This window comes from Molothrus ater, chromosome 26 (assembly GCF_012460135.2).
Source record: "Molothrus ater isolate BHLD 08-10-18 breed brown headed cowbird chromosome 26, BPBGC_Mater_1.1, whole genome shotgun sequence".
Classification (NCBI taxonomy): Eukaryota; Metazoa; Chordata; class Aves; order Passeriformes; family Icteridae; genus Molothrus; species Molothrus ater.
This window is the reverse complement of record NC_050503.2, coordinates 5,510,362-5,538,058: the sequence shown is the minus strand read 5'-3', so window position 1 is coordinate 5,538,058 and position 27,697 is coordinate 5,510,362. Positions and strand designations below refer to the sequence as shown.

At 54.8% G+C, this 27,697-nt stretch overlaps 2 protein-coding genes across 11 annotated transcripts in view; both read right to left on the bottom strand.

Annotated features, from left to right (window-relative positions):
* Positions 1-1,660, bottom strand: part of CRTC1 (CREB regulated transcription coactivator 1) — a 49,200-nt gene extending 47,540 nt beyond the window's left edge. For all 7 annotated transcript variants that reach the window (XM_054517322.1, XM_054517324.1, XM_054517325.1 and 4 more), the window contains exon 1: positions 1,513-1,660. In XM_054517322.1, the coding sequence (XP_054373297.1) occupies positions 1,513-1,638 (126 nt within the window). In that variant the 5' untranslated portion in view covers positions 1,639-1,660. The remainder of the gene's footprint in view (positions 1-1,512) is intronic.
* A 1,159-nt stretch (positions 1,661-2,819) lies between these two features.
* KLHL26 (kelch like family member 26) lies at positions 2,820-27,697 on the bottom strand. 4 transcript variants are annotated; one of them, XR_004981724.2, is made up of 4 exons: positions 27,468-27,695; positions 15,522-15,704; positions 11,077-12,932; positions 2,820-2,932 (listed from the first exon to the last, which is right to left on the bottom strand). XR_004981724.2 is itself a non-coding variant. In XM_036399563.2 (3 exons), the coding sequence occupies exons 1-3, from the start codon at positions 27,512-27,514 to the stop codon at positions 11,351-11,353; spliced, it is 1,812 nt and encodes a 603-aa protein (XP_036255456.1). In that variant the 5' UTR covers positions 27,515-27,695; the 3' UTR covers positions 10,153-11,350. The 4 variants fall into 4 exon arrangements, 2 of the variants coding, with proteins under 2 accessions (XP_036255456.1, XP_036255457.1); XR_004981725.2 differs by lacking the exon at positions 2,820-2,932 and adding an exon at positions 7,817-9,069; XM_036399563.2 differs by lacking the exon at positions 2,820-2,932 and having other exon boundaries at positions 10,153-12,932.

The window sequence follows — 27,697 nt, the reverse complement described above, 5'->3', positions numbered from 1 at the left end:
AATTAAACGGGATTCAGGAGAAATGAATCTGAATTCTGACTCCTCCTGCAGAAGGTGAGAGCTGCACGTGTGAGTTAATTGAAGGACAACCTGTAATTGCAGATTGCAAGAAGTCCCTCAGGAGCAGCCAGCTCTGGAGTGGCAGCAAGGACTGACAACTGAAGGCAAAACCCCGGGATCCTGAGCCACACAAGATGATTCCAGTGACTACAAACACCTCCAAATTATCCTCACTCTGGTGCCAGCTAACTCCAGCAGGAACATCCGACATCCAGGTGAGCGTGAGCTCCAGCCCCACACCTTCCCAGGCAGGTGCCTTTCCTTTCCATCCAACCAGCAGCACCACCAATTCAAAACAAATATTTACCCTCTCCTGACAGAGGAATAAAAGGGAACCTTTTCCTGCAAATCCAACCGTGTGCTCTGTTGTTCTTGCAAAGCTTCCGCCGCAAACGGGCTCGTAAATTTTCTTGAAACAGTTAAAAACAAAACACTGACACAAGCAGGTGAGACAAGAACAGAACAGCCCCGACATCCCTGATTCTGGACCAGAAAAGGCATCTCGTGCCCGGAAAGCGCATTGGTTATGCCGGGAATTTCTGCTGATGGGCTTTGCAGAGACATCACCAGCCAAGGGAGGCTTCGGAAGTGCAGCAATTTGCACCTACGACAACCGGAGCGTAACGGGAACAACACCGGCCACGGCGAGCCCGGCAGCTCCCGCTGCACTGCCCGATCAGCGGGGGATGCTCCGGGGGGCTCTGAGCGACCCCAGCCCGCGGCTGCCCCGGCTCAGGAGCCAGGAGCCCACCGCACACCCCAGCCAAGGACCCGCGACACCTGCTCGGAGCTGCGAGCGAAACGCAGCCCCCGGCCTGCGCCGGGAGCCGGGGATCCCTCCCGGCGGGGCCGGAGGAACCGGGATCCTCCTCAGGGCCGGAGGAACCGGGATCCCCCTCAGAGCCGGGCCCGTCCCGGGCTGATGCAATTGGCATCTCCCCTCAGACACCGGCAGAGCATCCGGGATCCCCCTCCCTCCGCCCTGGGGCCTGTCCCGGTGTGAGGAACCGGGACCCCCCTCAGCCGCCTGGCAGGGCACACGGGGGTGCCCCCGCCGCAGCCCGGCCCGGCGCAGCCCCCTCCCCGCCGGGCCCGCTCCGGCCGTGCCGTGATGCCGCTGCCCCGACCCTCCGGCGGGCGGCACCGGGGGCCTCCCCCCGCGGCAGGTGCCGGTCTCCGGAGGATGCTGCGGGCCCGGTGGGCCCCGGTGGGCGGCGCGGGCCGGGCCCGGTGCCGCTAAACCGGGGCTGGGGGGGAACGGGGGCCGTGAGGGGGGGGCTGAGGGGGCCTCCCCCCCCCCCGCGGGCGCCGCCCGCCCCCGCCAGGGGGCGCTGCCCGCCCCGCCCGCCGCGCGCCGCCGCTGCCCCCGGCCCGAGGGGCTCCGCGGGGGGGGCGCCGCCCCTCACAGCCCCCCCGCCCGCCTCAGCCGGGGGCGGCGGCAGCGAGGCTCACCCGGTGCGCGCGGGTCAGGCTCAGGTCCTTCATGACCTCCTCGAAGGCCGCCGTCTCCTCCGCCTGCTTCTGGTTGTGCAGCGCGATCTTCTCGCTGAATTTCCGCGGGTTGTTCGAGGCCGCCATCTTCCCCCGTCCGCATCCCCCTCCCCGCGGCCGAGGGGGGGCGACGCGCATGCGCCGGCGCAGGGAGGGGGGGCGGCCGCAGGGCGCCTGCGCGGCGGCGGCGGCGGGGCGGGAGGGGGCGGTGAGGGGGCGGAGGTTGCGCATGCGCGGGGCCGAGTGCGCGCGGGAGGGACGGCGCGGGCGGGGGGGCGCGCGCGTGCGCGGGGCCGGGGCTTCCCCCGGGGCGGGGGCGCGCGCGGGGCCCGCACCGGACCCGGTCCTGATCCCGGACCCGGTCCCGATCCTGATCCCGGACCCGGCTCTGGTCCTGTCCCGGTCCCGGACCCGGTTCTGGTCCTGTCCCCATCCCTGGTCCTGTCCCCATCCCGGTCCCGGTTCTGGTCCTGTCCCCATCCCCGGTCCCGGTTCTGGTCCTGTCCCCGTCCCCGGTCCTGTCCCGATCCTGCCCCTATCCTCGTTCCTGTCACTATCCCGGTCCTGTCCCCATCCCCATTCCTGTCCCCATCCCCGTTCCTATCCCCATTCCTATCCCCATCTCTGCCACGGTCCCTGTCCCCATCCCAGTCCCTGCCCCTGTTCTTATGTCTGTCCTAATCCCTATCCCGGACCTTGTTCCTGTCCCTATCCCTGTCCCATCCCTGTATCCGTCCCTGTCCTGGTCTCAGTCCCCGTGTGTCCCAGTTCCCACCCCTGCCCCTCTCCTCGTCCCTGTTCCCTTCTCTGTTCTGTCCCTCTGTCCCTGTTCCATCCCTGTCCCGGTCCCTCCGTGGCGGCCGCTCGGTCTCCTGCTGGAAAATCGACTGTAGTGATGCTCCCACTTCACTGAAATGAGGGAAACCCAGGAGGTGCCCGACTTGGTTCAGCAGGATTTCGTGCAAAAATCACCTGTAACTGCAAAAAACCACCCTGAGTTCTCCTCCACGCTTTGATTTATTCCTTTTTAATACCTTCAGGGTGAAAAATGGGGCTCTGCCTCACAGGTGAGGGAGAGAGCAGAGCTGGGATTCGCACCGGGCTGTGAACCAGAGCCAGGAATAATTAACAATTCTCCCAGATAATGAGCGGGGTTTGGGACACGGGGTCCTGCCTTATCGGTGACCCGGGAGCATCAAAGCACATGAGGAGCAAGTGGGCTTCGATGGCATCCTCCCGTGGAGCTGTCACCTCCTGCTGCTGTCTCTGTCCCCTGCTGTGTCCCACGGGTCCCTTTGTCATGCCAGGGCTCGGTGCCAGCCTCGGGCAGGGAGGTCAGGAGCAGGAGGACCCCGGCCAGACGAAAAGCTGAGCCTGAGGACTAATTAACATTAAAGAGAGAGAATGGATTAACCGGTGGAAGGTGGGGCGTTAATTGATAAAGAATCCGGTGATTTGTAGCCAGGGAGCTGCGATTTCTTTGTTTGCTAAAATCACTCTCGCAGTGTGGAGGTTTGAAAGTCCTCGGGTTTGATTTGTGGAAAACTTCTGCAGGAAAAGCTGCGCAGAACAAACTCCTTCCAAAACCCGTCCCCGAGTTTGGAGCGTCCCCAGCCTGTCCCCGGTGCGCTCCCCACCCCGGAGCGGTCACTTTAACACTTATTTGCTCACTTATTTAGCACTTTTTCGGTCACTTTAACACTTATTTCCCAGCATTTCCCACCAGGTCCCACAGTTCTCCCGCTGATGGATGGCTCAGCGCTCGCTCCGGGCTCGGGATTAGCCACAAAGTCACGTCCTGCCCTAAATCCCCGCTGCCAACTTGCACTTAACATTTCCAGCAGAGCCGCGATACCATCTCGGGAAGCTCGTCCAGACCTGGCAGGACCAGCCCTTCCTCCTCCCTCCTGGCAGATGCTGCTCCGAGCCCTTCCTCGCCTTTCCCACCAGGAATAAACACCATTTTCCCTAAAACCCCCTCTGGCTGCGTGCGCCAAGGGCACATGACCCGCAAAATTGGCCTGTCATGCTAAAAGCACATCAATCACCGAGATTTACCGGGGAGATACCGATTATCCACATTGTTTTCGCTCCAGGAGCGGGACAATGAGCAATAATTGGCGCAGTTGTCCTGGATTTCATCCCGAGGTGCTGATATCAAACATCTCCAGCCCCAGCTCCCACTCTGCCTCTGCTCCAGCTCCAAAATGAAGTGTCTGAGATGGAGCTTGATAAATTCTCCCCTTTTGGATCTCCTGAGATGGGATCTCCCCTCCTGCTCCCTGGGAAGGAATGCAGATGGAGGCAAGGGGAGGGGGCTGCGGCTTCCTCCCCCAAAAACCTCCCTCAATTCTCATTGTTTCCCCGGGCAGCTTTATCAGATCGAATTCCAGCGCGAACCTGGAGCTGCTTCCTGAAAATGCCCGGGTTTGCAGCACAAACTGCAGCACAAACTTCTCTAATTCGGGGCTGCTGGAACATCCAGCACCCAGAGCTCCGGGTTTTGGGGTGGGGAGGTCCAGGCGAGGGCAGGGAGAGGCTCCGGGGTCTCCTCCTGTCCCCAGGGAATTGTGCCATTCCTTGGACAGGACCAGGAGCTCTTCCCCGAGGGTCATTTCTGCCTCCTGCCTCACCTGGAGCACATCTGGGGCCATCTCTGAGCCCCATCTCACCTGAATGGTTCCATTTCACCTGAATGGTTCCATCTCACCTGAATGGCTCCAGCTCACCAGAACTGAACTGTCCCTTTTCACCTGAACTGAGCTGCCCCATCTCACCTGAACTGCCCCTTCTCACCTGTACAGCTCCATCTCACCTCACCTGAACTGTCCCATCTCACCTGAACTGAACTGCTCCATGTCACCTGAATCGGACTGCCCCTGTCCCCGGAACTGCCCCCTGTCCCCAGAACTGCCCCTGTCCCCGGAACTGCCCCTGTCCCCAGAACTGCCCCCTGTCCCCAGAACTGCCCCCTGTCCCCCCTGTCCCCAGAACTGTCCCCCTGTCCTCAGAACTGCCCCCTGTCCCCCCCTGTCCTCAGAACTGCCCCTGTCCCCAGAACTGCCCCTGTCCCCCCCTGTCCCTAGAACTGCCCCTGTCCCCAGAACTGCCCCTGTCCCCAGACAGCTGCTCTGGGACCCCCCACTCCTCCTCCTCCCAGCCGTGTTTGGGAAGAGATTTTGGGATCTGAGGCTCCGGAGCACACCCAGAACCCCCGGGGCTGCCAGAACGGCTCCCCCCGGGCAGGTGAGGAGCTGCTGCTGCTGCTGCTGCCTTTCCCGCTGGGTTTCATCCTCCAGACCCCCCTGCAGACAAACCCCAGCTCCTCCCGGGCAAAATTGACACCAAAGCTTTCCCAGGGAGGTGTGAGGCCGAGGGACTCGGCACCGGGGCAGCCGAGCTTGTGCTGTGATCCTCAAATGAGCTGTCTGCTCCTCTTGGTTTGTTTTATTCTTTTTTTTTTTTTGCCTGCAGACACAAAGATTTTGATCTTTCACACTTCCTACTTAATGTTCCTGTTGACATTCCCATTATCCTCGGAGAAGAATATCCTCAGAGTCCCCAGTTGTTTTGAACCGGGCTCCAAACCCTGCTTGGAGTAGGAAAACATTCTCTTGTTTCACTTGGAACTGGCGAAAATTTATTTAATTTGAGATGTCCTTGTTTCCAGAGGGCAAATAAAAGCACCTGAACCACCCTCCCCTCCGAGAGCCCCCAAATCCACTCGCACAGAAGGGTTGGCTCAGCTCCCTGCAATATTCCCTCCAACCTTTGGGAACTTCCCGGGTGGAGCAGGCACAGCTGCTCTGGGGATTCCATGCCAGGCCCTCCCCACCCTCCCAGACAAAGATTTCTTCCCAAAATCCCACCCGGGTCCCCCTCTGACCCCCCAGCACTCAGGGCTGACACACAGAGGGCCCCTCTGCCCATCCAGGGGTTAATCCTGCCCCTTTTCCATGGGGAAAACTCAGATTTTCTCCCTGAGAAACCCCAAGCCCGGGCTTTTGGCAGCCTCCCCTCACGTGCAAACCCCAAATCCTGCAAAAAGGAACAGCCCAGGCACGTTACCTGCACCCCAGGGCAACCTTGCTGGGTGAAATTCAAACATTCCTGTGCAATCCAGCTGGAAACCCTGGGGAATCCAGCTGGAGCCTCCCCTGGAGGGGCTGAATGCCAGCCTTGATCTGCCAGGGACCCCTGTGCACCCTCGGGAGCATCAAACACCACCCCAGGCCACAGCGGAGAGGGGGGCACAAAGAACTTTGCATTTACAGCTAAATAATTGCCAGCTCTGTGGGCAGGCCCCGTGAGCAGCCTGGGTACAAACATCATTCAGCCACACGGAAAATAACTTCTGGTGCAGTTTGCAAAGCGCTGGGACCCAGATGACCAAAAAAAAAGATGAAAAATATGAAAGGATCCATTCTGCTTTAGGTGCTCCTGATGTGGTGTGAGCCCCTTCAAAGGCTCCAGCTGGGCTGAGGGGCGGCCAGCACAGGCTGGGCTGGTGGCCTGCACAAACAACCCCCAAAAAAAGACATTTTAATTTCTTAAGAAGCCATATAAACCAGTTTGAGCTAATTACAGGGGCCTGGGTGTGAAAGAGCAACTGCAAAGCCTCAGGGACCCAGCCAAGAGGCTTTGATTTCTCTCTCCAGCTTGTAAAACCCTCTGAAAACTTTTGCCCTGGCAGCTTTTCTGCTTCCAGAGGACCCCAGCGTGGTGTGGGCTGGATAGAAATCATCGGGGGGCACCTTCCACTACCCCAGGCTGCTCCAAGCCCCTCCAGCCTGGCCTTGGACACTCAGGGGCGGGAACTGTCACCCTCCTCTTCCTCCTGAGCCTTTTTGGGACCCTGTCACCCTCCTTTCCTCCTGATTTTGGGACAGGGGTTTTGGGTACAGCTCCAGCAGCAGCTGTTTCCCAGCAGAAAATCCCACTTTGTGCTCATTTTCTGGAATCCTGTGCTGGAGCAGTCAGGAACGTCCCTGCCCCACAAATAAAAGCTGGAACTCCTCCCTGGAGCTGAGCTATCAAACAGAGCAGTGCCAAAAAGAAGGGGTGCCTGTTCCTGGAGCTCAGCGAGGAGCTGGGAAGCAGAAAATGAGAGAAAACAGAAGCTGTGGGTGCTGCTGTGCCCACTGGGCATCAGCACCAGCTGCAGAGCTGAGCCGGGGGATGCTGCTGTGCTCCCAGGATGGCACCGGCACGTTTGCTGAAAAATCCCTTCCCCAGGATTTCTTCTCCTGGCAAGATGAGAAGCTCCGGCTTCTCCGTGTTTCGCTGCTTTGGAATGTGTTTGGAGAATTGCTTACCCAGCATGGGAATTGTTTTTAATTAATGGCCAATCACAGCCAGCTGTGTCAGGCTCTGAGCCTGTCATGGGTTTTTATTATCATTCTTGTCCAGGCTCCTGATGTCTCCTGTCTCTTTCTTCAGTGTAGTTTTAGTATATAATTTTCTTTTAATATAAAATAATAAATATAATATAATAAATATGAAATAATATGAAACAATAAATATAATATAAAATAATAAATATAAAATAATAAATATAATATAATATAATATAATATAATATAATATAATATAATATAATATAATATAATATAATATAATATAATATAATATAATATAATAAATATAATATAATTAATATAATATAATTAATATAAGATAATATAATATAATAAATATTATATTATATTATATTATATTATATTATATTATATTATATTATATTTTATTATATTATTATATTATATTATTATATTATATTATATTATATTATATTATATTATATTACATATAATAGTATAATATATCATATATAATTATATATAAATCTATAATTATATGTTATATAATATTAATTATATTATATAGTATTATATAACATTATATATAATTATATAATGTTATATATAATATATTATAATATTATATCATAAATAATAATATGATATGTAATATAATATATATATATCATAATATAATTTACAGTATATATCAGTATATAATAAATCAGCCTTCTGAGAACCTGGAGTCCAATTCTCACCCCTCACCCCGTCCTGGGGACCCCAACAACACCACAACGATTTTTAACCCCACAGGGGGAAGCCAGGAGAGCCGAGCCCTCCTTGGAAGGCCAGAGCAGCCGGCTCTGCTCCTCCCTCTCCTCCGTGCCACCACCCCAGGCTGCCAATGCCTCCAGCCACATCCACTTCTCCTGCTCCTGCAGCCACCAGTGATGAAATCCCATTCATTTGTGCGAGCAACTGGAAGATTTATTGTAAATAAAGTTCTGCACATTACACAACTGGCTAAAAATCATAATTAGAGCTGCACTGGGGAACATGTTTTATTTATCCTGACAGTAGTCTGGCTCCAATAATCCTGCTGTGATAAATGTCCCGAAAGTTTGTGGAGTTTCAGCAGCTCCAGCCCTTATCACAGGGCTGGAAGGGGGAATTTCTGCCTGGGTTTGATGTGGCTCCCACAGCAGCGCTGCAAACAGCACCAGGCTGACTGGGAGCTCTTGCTCCTGTGTGAATCAAAGAGATTGAAATTCTTCCACTGCTGCTAAAAATCTTCCAGGGCTGCAGCCACGTCTGAGCGAATTATCCGGGCTCTGGGCTAGGGGGAAGTGACAGAGGGATTGGGAGCAGGCAGAGCCCCGCAACAGGGTCAGTGACACCATTAATGGGATGCAGACATCCCCATCTCTCCTGCTCTCCACCCTGCCAAGACTCCCAGGCCTGCCTTGATGGTTTCAAGCACAATTTCAGGCCCATAAAACATCAGAGGAGACAGGAATGATTATCCCAGGCCTGACAGGAGCCTCCGGAGGGACACGGGGGCTCTGTGCTAACGATGCTCCAGCTTCTCCTGCTCCCCCATCTGCTCAGGGGCATTTCCAAATTTACCCAATTCACCCCCAGGGTTTTATGGCTGCCCCGAGACCCATAAACGACTCTGAGCGCAATCAAACACTTTTCTGGCTTTGCTCATTCCTCAGGAAAAGAGGAGCCCAGTCCACCTCCCTTCCATGTGGGGCATCCTGGGAAGTGTTTGCACACAATCCCATCCATATTTATGGGAAAATCCTCCTGAAATCCCAATTGTTGAATGCACCAAAAGCACCAAACCCATTTATTGTCAGAATATCAGAGAGGCTGTGCCCAGCCCAGAGCCACAGCTCCATCCCCTGCACAGGGGTCAAGCAAAATTTATGATCCAAAATATTTATGGTCCACAAATATTTGAGTCTCTGCTAAATTTAGAGCGGCCAGAAGATTTCCAGCTCTTTTGATGAGAAATACTTATTTACTTTGCTATAAAAAGAACATTCCAGCAACGAAGAGCAGCAGTGCTCTGATCCAGAGACCTCCAGACTCTTTCCCAGCTCCTGCTCCTCAGTGGCAGGGAATAGGAATGGCAATCCCAGGCTGGCTTTGCTTCATGGCAGGCGACTGTTTAATAAATAGAATTCCAGAAGGGCTTTGTGCATCCTCCTGTCTGCAAAACAACATTTCCAACAGGAAGGAATACCTGGATTAGGTTTATTTTTGCAAAGCTGTCCTTAGAAGTGAGACCAAACAGGCTTTTCCATGTTTTCCAAGGATTTTCCTCTTTCCCCCCAGCACACACACACCTACCTGAGAAGCCTGAAGGGAAAAATAAAAATAAAAATAAAAAGTTTGGTTTCCTCAGGAAGAGATTCCAGGGATGGGCACCACATGGATCCCTGGGACGGGAACCACAGCTGCACATCCAGAAAAACTCAGGAATTACAGAGCACCCAAACCATGCACTGCTGCCCCAGGAGCTGGGGAAAAGCTCAGATAAAACAGGGAGGAATATTTAAGTGCTGCAGAATGGAGGAATTCCAGAGCGGTTGGGGCTGGGAGGGAGCCTGAAGCCCACCCAGGGCCAGCCCTGCCATGGGGACACCTCCACTGTCCCAGGGGGCTCCAGCCGGGCCTTGGGCACTGCCAGGGACCAGGGGCAGCCCCAGCTGCTCTGGGCACCTGTGCCAGGGGTGGATTCACCCCAAAGACCCCACCTGGACCCCCTCTCTGCCACTCTGGATGAAAGAACGACACCCTCGGAGAGGGACCGAGCAGATCCTGCACACAGGAAAGGGAGGAGCAGCTCCACTGCCGCCAACCTGAGAAACACCACTTTCATACCCACGTGGAACCATCCAACAAGGAAAACCCATTCCTTTGGAACTGCGAAGCTTGAAGTGAGTCCCAGCTCATCCTCTCAGCATCTCCTGTCTCTGCCAAGCCCATCCCGGGCGTTTCTGGCGGCCAGGCCGGGCCAAAGGAACAGAGAAAAGGAGGCAGGGAAGTGCCTGGGAGCCCCCAGCCGCAGCATTCCCCACAGCCACACGTCCTTGGCGTCCTTCTATTACTGGCAAATGGAGAGGAACAGAGGAAACTCTGCATGGCTTTCATCTGAAATCCAGAATCCCTGCATCCCACCCAGAGGTGCTCTGATGCCGTGGGTTCCAGAAAAATCCCTGAGCTGCGGAGCTCATGCCTCACACAGACCTCTCCAGGATCCATCAGCACACCAGACACTACGAGTTGTCACTAAAGGTTGCAGCCCAGGATTTATTTCAGAGCAGAATGCAACAGCTTCTCCACAAAAGGAGACCGTGTGCATCCAAATCAAGCTGACACAGATACAAAACAAAGCCCTTGGAAACAGAATTCCTGATAAAAGCAGAGATTTTTGCAATTCATTCATCAAATTAAATAAGGAAAATGGCTTGGAGGAGAGGAAAGTTCAGGAAGCGTTCTGTGCAGTGAAGATTTTACAAAAATGGCAGAGCCATCTTAAACCAACCTCTTAATTTAAAATACCACCACGACAACAAAACCACATTCCACTGGGACTCCCATCATTTGGGGATGCCAGGCAGCTCATTCACACGGCAGGGAAGAAAAACCTTCCAGCTGCTGAAGGAGTAGCACCCACCTCCTTTACTGGAGGAAGAGTTGGGATGAAGGTGTTGGGAAAGGTGAAAACCCTGACCCAGAATCTGCAGGAGCTCTTGGCTTCACTGACTGCAGAGCTCTTATTGCCAGGGCAGCCAAATTTTTGGCACTTCTAAACCCAAATAATCATGCCTGTTTATATATAATCAAGCTTTCACCATGGCTTTAGTGCTGCAAACTCTGCACGCCCCAATTAAGGGAGAATTTCTGCACTAGAGGAGCTGGAGGGGGCGAGGAACTGCAGCGTGATCCAAGCAGTGAAGACCAGAGGTGTGCAGGGATAAATATTCCCTTTTTCAGGAAGGGAAAAAAAAAGGAAAAGTCCCCTTTGAAAAACAGGGATCTGCCTTCCCAATCCAAGCACCTGAGCTCTTGTAGCTCCCACTGTCCTTTTATTGCTTCTGGAGGTCAGTGCGTTACACAGGTTTTGGTTTTGTGTTTTTTTGTTTGCTAAAAAACCAACAAAGCGACGCACGATGAATTTTATTTTTGGAGCTATTGATAAAAAAACCCTCACCTGATCTCTTGGAAAGAAGACCCCAGTGCCGAGTGACTCCTGAGCTGCCAATGTTTGCAGTGCGTTAAAAATACGAAAAGTTGGCAAAACGCACCCCCACCAAAAAAAAAAAAAGGCTGAGAGAGGAGAGAAAAGCTTTTCGCAGCTGTAACATCCATTCAGTCTGCCTGGCTGACAAGTGCTGCTGATGGAAGTGGCTTGCCAGGCCTCCCCGGCAGGAGGAGGGACAGTCTGGAGCTGCTCTGTCCTTCCCTCTCCCCCAGAGCCCCCGGAGTCACCTCTGGCTCGTCACCTGCGGGAGGATGACGGGGGCGCAGGCGATGCCAGCAAAAGACTCTGGGAAGTGCAAGTCCCTCTCCCACTCGTCCGTCTCCGTGTTGTAGACCTGCACGATGCTGGTCACGTTGTTCAGGTGCCAGTTGTAGCCCCCCACGATGTAAATCTTCTTCTCCAGGAGGCAGCAGCCGGCCTCCGACTGCCCCGCGCGCATGGGGCTCACCGTGGTCCACTGGTCCGTCTCGGGGACGTAATATTCCACGGCCAGGACGTCGAAGCACCGATCCACGTGGTCCATGCGGCCCCCCAGGGCGTAGATCCTGCCGTTGGCGCTGACCATGGCGTGCAGCACCCTGGGCTCGTTCATGGGCGTCTTGAACTCCCACTGATCGGCGGCGGGGTCGTAGCAGTGCAGGGCCTTCTTGTCCTCCACGGAGATGCCGTAGCCCCCCGAGATGTACAGCCTGTCCCCCACGGTGGCCCCGGCGTGGCCCCACGTCCTGCGCTTCAGGGAGCACACGTAGGTCCACTCGTTGTCCTTGGGGCAGTACTTCTCCACCGAGGCCAGGCTGCCCGAGCGGTTGCGGCCGCCCGTGGCGTAAACCATCCCTCGCAGGACGTTGAGCTGGAACTGGATCCTGCTCTCCTGCATGGCCTGGATGCGCAGCCACTGGTTGAGGTGGGGGTCGTAGCGGTAGGAGACGTCCACGGCGCCCTCCCCGCTGCGGTACTGCAGCTGCTGCCCTCCCACCAGGTACACGAAGTTGTCCAGCACGGCCACGCAGGAGTGGCTGCTGCCCACCTCCATGGCGGTCAGCTCGCGGAACTGGCGCCCGCCCGCGTCGGGCAGGCAGAACACCTTGGAGCTGACGGTGCGGTCGTTGTCGGTGTAGGGGGTGCCGCCAAAAGTGACGAGGGACAGCACGTCCGAGCGGATGGCCGTGCGCGGGGACTGCATCTCGTGCTGCCGGAAGGGCAGGATCTGGTAGTTGAAGGCCTCCAGCAGGTACTGGCGGCACAGCACGTCCTCCACCATGATGTCCAGGGTCTGCACGCTGTCCACCAGCTCCGAGGACTTCATGAGCGGGAAGCGGATGTGGCAGAGCACGCGGCTGGCGCTGGCGCGGCGCGCGGGGTCGAACTGCAGCCAGCGCACGGCGGCGCGGAACAGCTCGATCTCGCTGCAGCTCTTGAGCTTGTTGCTCTGCAGGAAGAACACCAGGCGCTCCAGGGGCAGGTGCAGGAAATCCTCCTCCTCCGAGATCTGCAGGAAGTGCCTGAAGGTGAAGGCGTCCACGGATTCCTTGAGGGAGGCCAGGCTGAAGGTGGTGGCCATCTGGCCGATGTTGAGGCATGTCTCCACGCTCATGGCCGACTTGAGGAACTCCTCGCACAGCTCCACCACCGGCACCATCTGCAGGAAGACGGCGGCTCCCAGCACGTCCTGGATGCAGTCGAGGTCCAGGGTGACCTCGGCGCTGTAGGCGAAGTCGATGATGTGCTTCAGGCCCTTGGCGGACACGCCTTTGAGCTCGATCACGTCCTGGCTGGCTTCTCTCATCCCGCCCGTGAACATGGCCCTGCAGGTCAGCAACACAAACAGAAAAATCCCCCCCTGCTTCAGCAAGAGATGCTGCACCTCGGAACTGGATTTTATTTAACACTCTGATTCTCTCGGGGCGGGGAAGGGGGAATAAATCAAGGCTAAATCTCTACGAGCCAGGAGGAATGAGAGTGTGCAATGACTTACATAAGGCTTGCATAAACAGTGCACTGAGGAGGAATATTCAGCAACTGGAGAAGTTTTTCAATCCCACTGGCAGCAGGAATAAGAGCAGACCACAGGACCAAGCTCCAGGAAGAGGCAGAGCTGCCAGAGCAGGGAGTGAACAATTCTGGACACCAATGAATCCCTGACATCCAACCAAAAAAGCATCCCAGGGGATCTGCACCAGCAGAGATTGGGAGCTGTACCCTGAAGGGTTTTAAGTTTAGGATTTGGGGGCACAAGGAGGGAACGCACCTGTGGTGGGAGTTCAGTGACTCCTGGCAGCGAGGCCTTTAGGCCCTGTTATCCTGTTACCTCGCAGGGAACTACGAAATGGCTCAAAAATTGCAGGTGCAACACATCTCATGAACAGCTTTGGTCTTCCAGCAGAACCTCCCCTCCAAGGCTCCCTCCCAAGGCCTGAAAAAATGGGAGCTGCAGCCCCTGCAGCAGGGGGCTGACAGGCAATTAAACAAAAACGGGGGGAAAAGGCTCAGTTACAGCACAGCTGCGAGCACATCCCTCGCCCAGGCCACGCAGAGCTCAGGCCTGGATCTCCTCCTTGGGAGGCTCCTCAATTCCACAGGAAGCACATTCCACACCGAGGCCTGCGAGGCTCCCAGCGCCGGGGCCGGGATGGGGACGGGGCTGCACCTGTGGGGTTTGGGCCCTTTCTGGCATTTGGGCCATGCCCAGCCCGTTCCAAGAGGGTTTTGCTGCCCAGGGGTGGCTGGGGGTGAAGGTCTGCACCCCGTGGTGCTCAAGGAGCAGTGGCAGAGCAGGTGTGGGTCAGGCAAAGTCAGAGCGGGTGACACGGAGTGACACAGGGCGACGTGGAGTGTCACCGCTCCCTGCCACGGCACGCACGTCCCAGCAATCCATGAAATGTCACACAAAAGGTCTTAAACCTGCACTTTTTGGGCTGTTTTTTTCCACCTGCTCTTTTCCATGGGAAAGGTAAACCCGTGGTGTCACCAGAGCTGCCTGCGCCGACTCCAAGGTGAGAGTCAGCCCCAAAAAATGCTGAGCAGACCCTGCCTCGACAGGGGAATAAAGGAATATCTTGGGAACACTGTCAAAAAACAGGAGTTCCAAGTTTCCTGTCCAAACCAGGCTAGAAAACCTGCTGCCTTCCAGCATAAACCCAAGAAATCCTAAATGACCTAAATAAGGAAATATCTGCATGTGAGATCAGCCTGCTGTAACCGAGTGACCAGGAACGCTGTTCCCAATTATTTGTCCGTGCAGCAGATGAGAGCATTGTGCAGAAATCGCAGCACATCCCATGTCCCAGCCCTGATCCCTCGCCCCAGAGGACACCCAGCCACGTGTGTGCTCCTGCACCAGCTGAGCAGGGAGAGGAAAGCCTTCATTGAGCCTTTATTGTTGCCATGCTGAAGACAAATCATCAACTAGAATGCAATTCCCTTCAAAAGTGTTATGGTTCTAAAATGCTGATTATATAAATGCCTCAATTTCACTCTTTTCCCTCCCCCTTCCCGCAGAAAAAAAAAACCACAGAGTGTTTTCAAAACCTGGATTATTCTGCTGCTGCTCCCCAGGACAACCTTCCTGAGCACCTCTGAAGTTCTGAGGAGGAACCCACTCAGCAATGAGATTCTGACAGTGGAACCACCCAGCAGGGAGGAACAGACCAGTGCCATTAGCACCTGGGGGAGAGCAGCTCCAGGGTTAATGGTGTGTCCTCAGTTTGGAGCCCCCATCCCTGGAGGTGTCCAGGGAACTCCTGGACGTGGCACTCAGTGCTCGGGGCTGGTGACAAGGTTGAACTCGGTGACCTTGGAGATCTTTTCCAACCTCACAATCACAATTTTGTGATTCTGTGACAGAAGCAAGATGGATGAAACACCTATTTTCACTCAGGACTGAATTCCCTGCCCTGCAATTGGCTCCCTCTGCATTAATTTGGCTGCAGAACTCCTCAAAGTGCTTTGGTTTTCAGCCCACACCAGCTGGGACGATTCTCCCAGACCTTCTGGAACCACACTGGGTGCTCTCAGCCCTGGGGCAGGGAGCCCCACAGACAGAGCATTGCTGGCTAAAGACAACAGGAGGATGGGATGCCTCATTTTGGAGCCTCAGTGCCACCTCCAAATCAGCTCAACAGCAAAAGCAGCACCAACACCTGCCCAGGTGGGGTCAAAACCTGAGCTTGGGCTCCTGCCTTGGCCCAGCAGCTGCAGCTGAGCAAACCTGAGTGCAGAGGGACTGATCCTGAACCTCTACCTGCCTGCAGGACACCATGGAGCAAACCAAACCTCCAAAGGCTTCTGTAGGGTGGGACTTTTGGGGTGTGGCGGGGAGGTTGGGGTGGGGAGGACGGGGAGACAGCAAACCCATGGGAAAGGTGAAAGCGCCTGCTTCCCTATGGGATTCTCACCTGAAATAGTCACTGCAGGCAGCCAAGACAACTTTATGAACCTGAAACACTTCATTATTTATAGTGAGGATGACATCAAGCAGCTGAGCCTGGGCTCGGAGCGAGGCCAGTCCCTGCAGCAGCGTGGTGCTGTGGCCAGGAGCAGAGAACGTGCATTTCAGGGTGCTGTTCTTGTCAGCCATGCTAAAAACAGAACAAGAGAGACAGGCTGGTTTGAGATGAGCACAGAACGTCAGGCACCCACCCAGCCAGATGGGGACACTCGGCAGCTGGCACCAGCTGGAAGGCAAATTCCCACCTCAGCAGCCACCCAGAGAACGCCAGCACCTCCAGCTCCCTTCTCCCAGCACAAAACATTTCCACGTTTTCCAGACATCCTCTGGCACCGCTGACATCCCTGCAGCACACATGGGGCTCCAGACACCACCCAGACATCTCCTGGGGCCACAACCTCCAAGGAATGTTGGTGTATCCAGCCCCAGAGTCCGCCCTGACCTCCACTTCAACCACAGCACCGCGTCACAGTTGCTGCTTCTGCTCAGCACCTTCCCTGCCTGCAGCTGCTGCGTTCCCTGCTCGGGCCAGGGACAGCCCTGCCAGCCCCATTTGATCCTTCCCTTCTGCCTGACCCCCGGGAGAGGAGCAAAAAGCAAAATATTGCACGGCACCGGCTGGCCTGAGCAGCGTCAGCTGCTTGAGCTGCACTGTCAACAGTCCCCTCCCAGCGTAAACAGCTCCCTGCTCTTCCCAGCGCCTCTCACACGTGTTCCCCAGCAGCATCCCGGGCCCTGCCTGCCCTCAGATGCCCTTGGCAGTGGGAACAGCCTGGGGGATGCTCTGCAGAGAACCCCAGCACCCACTGCAAGGTTCCCTGGGCCCGCTCCTGGGGAATCCCAAATTCATCTGTACAATTTAATCCAGCTCTGACCGACTCTTCGGGATCGAGATCCCCTGTGTGCTTCTGGGGAGAAAACACAGGGATCAAGATTCAGGATGGGGCTGGTGTTTCCAGGAGCACCCTGCTGCTCGGTCCCTGCGTTTTTGAGGAATTTTTCATGGAAACGTGACCTCAAAAAAATCCCAAGGAGATTGGGAAGATGTGTGAGCTGCTCCCAAATCCACAGTGGGAGAGTGCACTTAGGACTGCACTTAGAGGGAATTATCATCGCTATTATTGTTATTATTATTATTTAGGTGGGATAAAGCAAGGGAGCCAAAAAGGAGTAGGCAGGGTTGAGTAATCCCAGGGTTTGCTCCAACCCTCCTCCCTAAGAACAACAACAGCCACACACAATGGACCAAACGAGCCGGCGAGGTCAGGGAAGAGTCAGGGAGATGGGATAACAAAAAAGGGGATGTAAACAATCCTCAAACAATGAGGGACAGGGGACAGGGCTCGCTCCTATCGGGTTGCAATTTCCTGCAAGCTTTAGGGAGAGGGGAAATCTGCGATGTCCATCAGAGCTCCGGGAGGCGGCTCTGGAGCTCGCTGGGATGCACAAAGCAAACCTTGGCAGGCTGGTTCCAGCTCCTCAGGCTTGGGAACGCTCCTCAAAGTCCATGGGAGCTCCTGCTGGGACGGCTGGGGGTGCTCAGCTGGGGTGGGGGGGTCTGAAATCCCCACCCTAAAACCAAAGCACCCGAAAGAGCCTCAGAGCAGAGCGTGGAGTGCTCCTCGCTGGGATAAAAGGGATTAGCAAAAAGGCAGCTGCTGACAGGACCTTTATCCACACTCTGCAAGCCAAGAAATGTCTGTCCACTCTGGCGAGGAAAAGCGAGGGAAGAGACTGGAGGGACTCTCAGCACGTCAAAGCCTTTCCCTCTCCTCTCTGGAACCGGGGTTTGCTGGGGGAGGAAGGAGGAAATGCCCAGCAGCAGCACAAAAGCCCCAGCTCCAGGCTGGACAGGTAAAATCCACAGGGGCGGATCCAGCAGGAGCCCAGATTCCCGAGTTTGTTGTGACTTTGTCACACTCCATCTCTGCAGGAGTCTCCTCATGGGAATTCTCCTCAATTTTTTTTTTTTTTTCCTTTTGGTACTGATTTCAAACATTCCTCTTCCCAGCCCTGGGGCTCATCCCTATGGGAATGCTGTCCCTGGCTCCTCGGGCAGCACAGGTTCAAACAACGAGCGTCACCTGCACAAATATTCCTTTTTTTTTCCTTTTCCTCAATTCATTTTTACAGGATTAGCACAGGGCGGGTTGGCCCATCTGTGTGGAATAAAGGTGTTTGCATGTGGGATTCATTTCAACAGGTAATGGAACAGCCACTCCAGGAAAAACTCCGTGTTCTGGTCCCTTTGTCTATTTACAGGGATAGAATAAAAGGATCCAATGATTACACAATACCCTGAAGGAGGGGAAAAAAAATAAAAAGTAAAACAAAAGAAAAGCATCGCTAATGTCCAGAAAAAAAACAAAAAACAAAAAACAAAAGGATTTTAAGGAGGAAAAAAAAAAGCTGGAAACAAAACAAAGTCCACACAAAGCATGAGAAATCAAGTAAGGGATTTATGGAAAACAAAGGGGGAGGAGGAGAGGTGAGAGAACAGCACCAAGCGGTGTTTGCTCTGCGGGCAGAAAAAAGGGATTTGTGATAAGAGCAGGCTTGGCTGGGCACGGGAGCACGCCTGAATCCACGGCCTTGGCTCCCTCCCCAGCACGGGGAATGGAGGAAGAAGAAGAGCAGCAGTTGGATGCCAGAGAGTGAAAAATAAATATATAAAAGCCCGGAGCACAAAAGGAAGCCTTGAACATGTGAGAGCGCCTTTGTGAGGCTGTCGCTATCTCATCCCAGATCTCCAAATGCCGTGTACTTGTTGCTTAACAATTTGTTACAGCAGGAACAGCCTGGAAGACAAAACTTGGGAAGAGTTTTGTCTCCTCCTCCTCCTCCTCGCAGCTCAGAACGTGCCCCGGGAGATAAAAGCCTTTCAGCACAACAGGGAGAAAGCGTTTACTCTGCTGCTTCCCCTTCCTTGGGAGGCAGGGCTGGGGAGCTTCTGGAATTTTCCTGGGGATGCTCATAAAGCTGGCGTTTCCCGGGGGTTTCTGTGGTCAGAGAGTCCCTCAGCAGCTCGGCTTGGAGCAGGGTCAGGCGTGGGGCTGCAGCCGAATTCCTCCGTTGGAAAAACGCAGGACACGAAACTCACACCCACAGCAACATCCCACGGCGGGCATCCCAACGCCCAGGGCAGAGATCCCAATGCCCACGGCGGGCATCCCAACGCCCAGGGCAGAGATCCCAACGCCCAGGGCAGAGATCCCAACGCCCAGGGCAGAGATCCCAACGCCCAGGGCAGAGATCCCAATGCCCACGGCAGAGATCCCAACGCCCAGGGCAGAGATCCCAACGCCCACAGCAGAGATCCCAACCCCAGGGCAGAGATCCCAACGCCCACGGCAGAGATCCCAACGCCCAGGGCAGAGATCCCAACGCCCATAGCAGAGATCCCAACGCCCAGGGCAGAGATCCCAACGCCCACGGCAGAGATCCCAACGCCCAGGGCAGAGATCCCAACGCCCAGGGAAGAGATCCCAACGCCCAGGGAAGAGATCCCAACGCCCACGGCAGAGATCCCAACGCCCACAGCAGAGATCCCAACCCCAGGGCAGAGATCCCAATGCCCACGGCAGAGATCCCAACGCCCACGGCAGAGATCCCAACGCCCACAGCAGAGATCCCAACCCCAGGGCAGAGATCCCAACGCCCACAGCAGAGATCCCAATGCCCACGACAGAGATCCCAACGCCGCGCCACCAGCAGCCTCTCACGTGGCCTTGTGGGCACAAAGGTGGCTTTGCAGAACAGGACTGCCACTTTCCATATGGAAACAGCTGTCAAAGGGACCTTTATATCCATGGCACGCACGGCGGGGGCAGCTGGAATCCCACAGCAGAGCCAGGAGGGTGATGCCTTCTGGGCAGCAGCCTCAGAGCTCTGGGAACATCCCTGGGACATCCCTGGGACATCCCTGGGACCATTGCTGGGACATCCCTGGGACCATCCCTGGGAACATCCCTGGACCATCCCTGGGAGCATCCCTGGGAGCATCCCTGGGACCATCCCTGGGACATCCCTGGGACCATCCCTGGGACCATCCCTGGGACCATCCCTGGGAACATCCCTGGGACATCCCTGGGACCATCCCTGGGAGCATCCCTGGGAACATCCCTGGGAACATCCCTGGGACCATCCCTGGGACCATCCCTGGGAACATCCCTGGGACATCCCTGGAACATCCCTGGAACATCCCTGGGACATCCCTGGGACCATCCCTGGGACCATCCCTGGGAACATCCCTGGGACATCCCTGGGACATCCCTGGCACATCCCTGGGGACATCCCTGGTACCCCAGCTGCAGGCAGGGAGCAATAACGGGATTGAGGATTTGTCTCTGCAGCCGGATTGCTTCCAATGCTCTGCGCTCACTGCGGGGCAGAGCTCAGCGTGGGGAAACCAAGCCCAGGCTGAACCCGGTGTGGGGAGGGCGTGGAGCTGTCCCAGAGAGGGCTGAGGGAGTGGTTCCAGGCAGGGAAGGCAACCAGGGCCAGAAACGCTCCTGATGCTGCTGCTGCTGCTGCTGCACCCAGAGCGGAGCCCTCAGCCCCGGCTCGGGCTCTGCTCACGCATTTCCCAGCAAGGAACATTCGGGTGTGACCAAAACCAGATGCAGAGAGGAGGCACCTGGACCCCCCAGAGGCCTCTGAGGCCGAGATGTTGAGGGCCACACTTCAAGGATCAGCCCAGGCACAAAGAACATCCCAAGAACAAGCGGCCCCTGGCGCTGCCTCCTCCGTTCCCCACGGCGTCACGTGGAAGCCAAGATGCGTTTCGAGCTAATGAATCATTTTTACCAAATCTGTACTGATGATTAAAAACATCAAAGCTGGAATTAAAGGCTTACCAAGCATGAGTTCATATTTCAGCATGTTTGCAACCACTGCACAAGTACAAGTGGAGAGAATTAGAGGACAGATTGTAACATTTTAGTGATTGAATTAAAGGAGAAAAATCTGCCTGTCGTGTTCCTCCTCTTCTTTTGCAACATGGAAGGAGGGGCAGTTTGGTGCTCTCCATCCCAGCTCAGCATCCCCACATTTTCCCACTTTTTGGGCAGGTGGTGCCGGGTAATTTTTCATCCAGGAGAAACTGGAGGGGGTTTGGCAGGATTCCTGAGCAGGGCAAACTTCCAAGAGCCAAACTCTTCCAGAAACGCCAGCTCCAGAGGTGGGACCCTGCAGGGAAGGGCTGGGGGACAGCAGGGGAAGGGGGGAAAGCAGCAGAACGTGTGGAAAAGCACCAGGTATGGAGCGGCACAGCTTTTCCAAGGCCAAACAAAAAGGGCTGGGATTGCAAAATAGCCAGCGAGGCACCTGCGAGGGATTTTTTGTGGTGAGAGAAGCAGAACTCCCATAAAGCTGGAGAGTAACTTTATTTAGAACATAAGGTATGAATATTAAGGACCTTCTTTAGGAACCTTTGACAGGCAGCATTATAGATATTTTAATAATGCAAATCATTTAATGCCTTTAGTTTCATGCCTAAGTAAAAAAACACATTTAGATTCTGATTTTTAAACTACAATTAAGACACTTAAAATCAAAACAAAAGTCAAACTCCCTCAGATAAGTCACTGGTAGCCATGGTGACTGTAATATTTCAGATCCTGAGGCTTTATATCACATGCCCAAACGATGAAAATGAGTTTTCAGCACTTCACACTCACAAATGCTACGTTAGGGCAGAAAGGCTGAGCCCCTCACTGCGGATTTGCTGCTTCCCAGCCTCTGGTTTGGGATTTTGGGGGAATGTTCCCGTGGCCCCTGCATCCCTCTGAGCAGACACAGCAAGGAGTTTCCCTGCAGGTTTGGGGGCAAGGAAGATGAGGCACAGAAATACCTGCCCTGTTAACCTACTTCTGCTCCCAAGTGCACTTGCAGCGTTTCCTGGCCAAATTAGAAAACCACAATAAGCACTTGATGATCAGCAACTAATTCAATATTAACACTCTGATTGAAGGGGATGTTTTCCAGCGAAACAAAATCATCCTCAAGAAAGATACGGGCGCAAAAAAAAAAAAAGTGTTTAATCGATTTCTTTGTTCCCTTTTCCAACTCCTTCCCTTAAATTCTCCCATTTCCCTCCTCTGCCTCCACTCATTTTCCACTCCTGACACCATCTCTTTCATCAAAGTAATAAATAAAAGGAGAGAGCCTGAGACTAATATCGCTGTTTAAAAGTGACTGGCAATTTGCAGGGCTCAAATAAAGAGGTTGCAAATGGGGCTGAGTTTCAGGAGTGATACTTTGTGGGAAAATAATGGACCTCTGGAAAACGCCTCAAGTGCAACAGCAAAGTTTGAAAAGTCTCCAGCCTCAAAATTTAAGGGAATTTATTGTTTGGCAAAGGGAGAGCAAAGAAACATTCACTATTTAAGAAGAAAAAGGACAAAGCCCAGCAAACAAAGCTTTGTTTTAGCTCTGTTCAGGGCTCTCAAGGCTGGTCCCTGTCCTAGGCCGGACTGGTCACCCTGGCATGGGGCTGGGCACTGCTGGCCAGCCCAGGCCTGACTCAGCCTGCAGCTCTGTGAACACAGCCATTAAAGCTGGATTTTACAGGAGCCAGGAGGCACCTGGCTCATTTTCCAGTGCTTTCTGTCTCAGGTCCTCCTGATCCCCTGATTTCTTTATCTGCATCCCATTTCCCCCAGGCTGGGAACCAAGGACACCCTGGAGACCAAAGGTAAAGCAGCAAGAAGCTTTTCAATTTATTTATTTGTTAAATATTTTTTTTTTATGTCCTTAGAAGTCTCAGACATTTCCAAAATCTCTGTTTTTCTTTTCTTCTGAGCCGGGCTCGCTCGGGGCCCTGCAGACACACACGAATTTTATTCTGCTCCCAGGCATCAATCAGGAGGTTGTTTGCAAGCCAAAGGAGGTGGGATTTCGGTTTCTGCACTAATAAAACTGGATGGCTGTCAAAAAGCTGGCTGGCCTGGTAAAACAGAGCAGCAAAAAAGTGGAGGGTGAAAGATGTGAACGCGTTCAACTCTGCCACCGCCCGGGGTTCCAACGCGAGGCTCTGGGCAGGACATGCTGTACCAGGAAAAACTGGGGGGGAAAGAAAAACAGCAACAAAAAAAACCCAGAACCAGATTTTTTAAATGTTTCTGTCACAGAGCCAGAGGCAGCTTTGTGCTGGTGCAGTTTGGTGCTGGTTCCTCAGCAGCCAGAAGGACCAGTGGACTCTCAGGGGAGAGGTCCCCGAGCCCAGGTTTGGACACCAGGCCTTGGAGAGGCAAAAATGTCACAGTGAGATTAATGACAAGGATTTGCCATTTCTCTTTTTTCGTATTTCGAGCTACCACAGGGTGTTTTGTCCTGGATTGGGCTTTTCCTCAGTCCTGCCCAAAGCTGGTCCCAGCAGAGAGGTGACAGCTGCAGAGGTGACACTCATCACCACCCATCCCTGCCCCGTCACCACCTCGACTGGAAATGGGAAGACGCTCCCCCACCCCACAAACTTGATGATTATTTTTTGTCAGCCCCAAACCTAATCCCTCTGAGGCAGGAACAAACAGAGCAAGCACAAAAACCACTGGAAGCATGTCCGTGCCAGTGGCAGGCACAGGCAGGGTGACAGCAGTGACAGGGCCAGGCACACAGGGACCCTCAGAGCGTGGAGTTTACATCCCATAAAACCCACGCACACCCCCAAGCTGGGGCTCGTTACACTCTCAATACTCCCTGACAGCTCTGCCTTAAACACTGCACGTTTACCCAGCTGAGGGCCAAACCCTGCGGTGCAAAAAGTGAAATTACAGCGGTGCCACGTCCAGAACAACCCAAAAACCCGAGCTGTGCCCGGCTGCTGGAACAGCCCGAGGGAGCAGCGGGTGCTGCTGAGCCTCTCCCAGCAGTGCAAAGGCCGGGAGGCACCTAGTGGTGTCGGGAAGCACAGCAGAGCCACCAAGGCCACCCCAAAAGTGTCACCTGGGCCACACAGGCACTGCTGGACCTGCCCTCCTGCCCTGCGCCCGCTCCAGTGCCACCTGCCAGCTCTGGAGCCCAGAATCTGCCAGGACCTGACAGCTCTGGAGCCCAAAATCTGCCAGGACCTGACACCTCTGGGAGCCCAAAATCTGCCAGGACCTGCCAGCTCTGGAGCCCAAAATCTGCCAGAACTTGACACCTCTGGGAGCCCAAAATCTGCCAGGACCTGACACCTCTGGAGCCCAGAATCTGCCAGGACCTGACACCTCTGGAGCCCAAAATCTGCCAGGACCTGACACCTCTGGAGCCCAGAATCTGCCAGGACCTGACACCTCTGGGAGCCCAAAATCTGCCAGGACCTGCCAGCTCTGGGAGCAGAGCTGATCCATGGCATGATGGCCATCCCAGAATCTGCCAGGACCTGCCAGAGCTGATCCATGGCATGGTGTCCATCCCAGAATCTGCCAGGACCTGCCCGGGCTCTGCACAGGTCAGTGACCTCTGGGTCACCTTCCCTATGGGGACAGCCCGTGCCAGCTGTGCCAGCAGCTGTGCCAGGGTCCCCAGTGCAAGGAGACCACTCCCCCCTTTTCCCACACCCCCATCCCACTCCACACCTGGGGAGAAGTCAGCAAAGTTCCAGCTTTTCCAGAGGTCCCTGGAGCAGAGCTTGTGCCAGGCTGTTGGTGCCACAGGATTGCACAGCCCGGGCAGTGTGGCAATAGAACAGGAGCAGGTACGTGCAGGGCAGGTGCTCCTCTCCCCTCCCTGCACCTCCACCCTCCAGATTAGAGCCTGGCAGCAGCCAGGGAGCTCAGGCAAACTCAGCACAAAGTGATGGAACAGCAGAGAGCAGCAGCAAACCCAGAGCCCCACTGCTCCCATGAAAATGAAGGAATTGCTGCTTTCCAGCACTCAGCATCAAATCCACTTGCAGCCATTCCTCCCCTGGCCTGAACCCTCTGCGCTCAGGTGTGTCCCCATCACAACATCGTTTTCTCTCCCAGCCCCGTGGGCAGCTCTGTCCTGCACAGGCTTTGTGCCACCCTGCCCTGAACAGAGCCACCCAAGGCCACCAGAACAGCTTTTCCTAAAGATCCCAAACTCCTGTGCAACTCCAGCATTTCCTAATAAATGGGAAAGTGGGACAGACGCTTTAACCACATCCTGCTCTGCAAGGCTCCTCCTTACAAAGCCACACAACACTCAGAGGTAGGACAGGAACCTGTAAAGCATCCCCCAAGTTTACTTTTGGTGTAAATAAAACCCCCAGCTCAGGACTCTCCCAACACTGCAAGAGCAGGCTGCAGTTATTTTTACAGTGATTCAGTTCGAGCATAAACATTTACACCACGTCTACCAGATCTAACAACTAAATCTGTCTGAAACTTGCCATGTGGCAGAGGATAGATCATAGAAACCCCACAAAAACTCCACTTCAGCTCCAAAAGGGAAAAAAATACCGAGGCTGATTGAAGGGTGAAGCTGTAGGAGATGGCAGGAACACCAAAGCAAGGCAGGCTCACAGCCCTTATCTTCCCCCTTCTGTGGTTTTACTCCATCCCCCTGGGCATTTCTCTCCTTCCCACCACTTTCTCAGAAGGAATAAAGTTTGGGAAGCTCAGGTCAGCACTCCCTTGGTGGGAACCCAGACATTTGTGACAAGACCTTGCCTGTTCATCCTGGTTTTCACCGCAAACACTCCGCTGTGTCCTTCGAGGGATTGCTCCCAATTAATTCCTCAGCAGCTTGTCTGGACACCTCAATTCATTCCCATGGAAAGGCCTGCAAAGGGACATTCTCTCCAGCATCTGGGATGATGTTTTTCCCAGATTTTTGTGCCTCTGCACAGCCCCACCTCACCAGGGCTGCAGCAATGATGGCTCAAGCACAGAAGCTTCTCCTGCTGAGGGTCCCAAAGGGTTCCAAGTTTCCTCTCCCCAGTCCCAAAGAGTGAATTCTGCAGCCTGAAACTCTCCCTCTACGTGATAAAGAGGGCTGGGAGTAAAATATGAAACCTAATTGTAAGTCATGAAATTCTACCCAAGGAGGAAGAGAGGAAAAAAAAAAAAAACCACCCAAGCCCCAATTGATTTCAAAATAGAAGATTGGGGCCATTTGCTTTTCAATGCCCAGGAGTGGCTTTATCTCGTGCCATCAGCTGTCCCTTTGTCCCCATGGTCCCCACAGCCCCTGCGTTTTGAATGGAAGGGCAGGATCCCAGCAGAGCAGTGAATTTCCCTGCTCAGGGGCAGCTCCCGGGCAAGCGGTAGCAATTCCAAAGATGGAAATTCTGCCCGTGGCGTTGGAGCTGCAGTGCACCATCCAAATGGCATGTGTGGAACAGCCCCGAGCCTCTGTCCTCCTGCCTCAGAGAGCAAAGAAGAAGTGCAAAAAGTCACCAGTGGAAGCACCTAACAAGGAATCACCGCTGACAGGGAATGCCCTTGGAATCCTCCTCACGCTCCACAGCACATCCCAAGTCCTCCATCAGGTTTCTCCTCATATTCCCCAATAAATCCACCTTCAAACAAGTAAAAAAAAACCTTTAAACTGCCGACCAACAAGAAGCAGGATCCAAACTTGAACGGGCTTTGCTTTAAAATGAACAAAGAAAATAAACATTCGGCGATAGGGAACATGACGGAGCTGCAGCTCGGGGGAATAAAACTGCTGCAGCTCCAGCCTGGGTGATTTATCACAGCCCTGAAACAAATTACTTCCATTTCTCACTGCTGCACACCCAGGGAACTCCCAAGTGCCAGGGGAGAAGTGCTACCAACACCTGGAGTGAGAAGTGCTGGGATTCCTGCCTGAGAAAGGAAAGGGAGGCGCAGAGGGACAAAATGAGATGCTGCAGGTGACACAGCACGGAGCTCCACAGAGCACAGATGGTTATTAGGGGGGAAAAAATAGAATAGATCTATAGGTGAGGATTCAGAGAGGCTTCTCCAGAGTGAGCAATGCCTGGGAGAGCTTCCCCTCCGCGGCGTGACACTCACGGGTGGTGATTGCAGGAGGCAGCGCTGAGCATAAACGGGGCTTTGAAGGGAAGTGACAGCCAGACAGCACCAGCATCCAGGCAGACAGCACCAACATCCCCAGGACAGACAGCACAGCTGCCCCAGACAGAGCCAGAGCATCACCCTGACAGGTACCAAATCACCCTGACAGGAACCACATCACCCCAAAAGATACCACACACCCTAACAGGCATCACGCCACCCCAACAGGTACCACCTGCCCTGTGCTCCCTTCAGAGCCTGAGTAACCCTCCCAAAATCAGGGACTGGGGGTCTGCAGGCACAGCAGAAGGGATGGGGGGCAGCAGAATGGGCCTGAACCACCAAAAATTGGGTGTCTCTGGAAGTGCTACACCTGGTGCCTCTATAAACCCACAGAGCTGGTGGCTCCACAGAGCTGACCCAGGGTGGGACTCATTGTGGGGGTTTCACTGGGTGGGATTCACTGTAGGATTCCCTATAGGATTCACTGTAGGATTCACTATGGATTCACTGTAGGATTCCCTATAGGATTCACACTATTTTCTGCTTTAGAGCCTCCCCCAAACCTCAGCCTCCCTCCTCACACACCCCACGAGCAACAGCGTCTCTGCTCCTCACGATCGTTCCCTTCCCGCGGGGCCCGTTCAGGACAATCCCCAGCCCGAGTACACCGAGCACCGGGCACCGAGCACCGGGTACACCGAGCACCGGGCACCGGGTACACCGAGCACCGGGCACACCGAGCACCGAGAACCGGGCACCGGGCACCGGGTACACCGGGTACACCGAGCAACGGGCACCGGGCCGTGCTGCCGCCCGCCAGCGCCCCCGGGCAGCGGCTCTCGGTGCGGCCCGGCCGGCGCTCGGTGAGCCCGGGCCCGGCGCCCCGAGGGCCGATGGGGCCCGGCCCCGCTGCCGGCCTAGGCCGCGCCGGCCCCGCTCACCTGCTCGGCCGCTCCGCGCCGAACTCGGCCCCGCCGGACTCCGCCATCGCCGAGCGCCGCCGCCACAGCCGCCGGTGCCGCGGGGGAGGCGGCGGGGCCGCCGCGTTAAAGGCGCAGCAGCGGCGGGGACCGGGAGCCGCGGGCTCCGCTGCGAGCCCGCCGGGCCTGGCGCCGCCCCGCCGCTACCGCCACCGCCACCGCCACCGCCACCGCCACCGCCGTGTCACCGC

Bases quoted from the DNA above. Each gene is read 5' to 3' on its own strand.
- KLHL26 (XM_036399563.2), bottom strand. From the start codon at position 27,514: ATGGCGGAGTCCGGCGGGGCCGAGTTCGGCGCGGAGCGGCCGAGCAG. The intron at 15,705-27,467 runs GTGAGCGGGGCC...TTCTGTTTTTAG, and splicing joins GGCGCGGAGCGGCCGAGCAG to CATGGCTGACAAGAACAGCA. The intron at 12,933-15,521 runs GTGAGAATCCCA...GCTGACCTGCAG, and splicing joins GCCTGCAGTGACTATTTCAG to GGCCATGTTCACGGGCGGGA.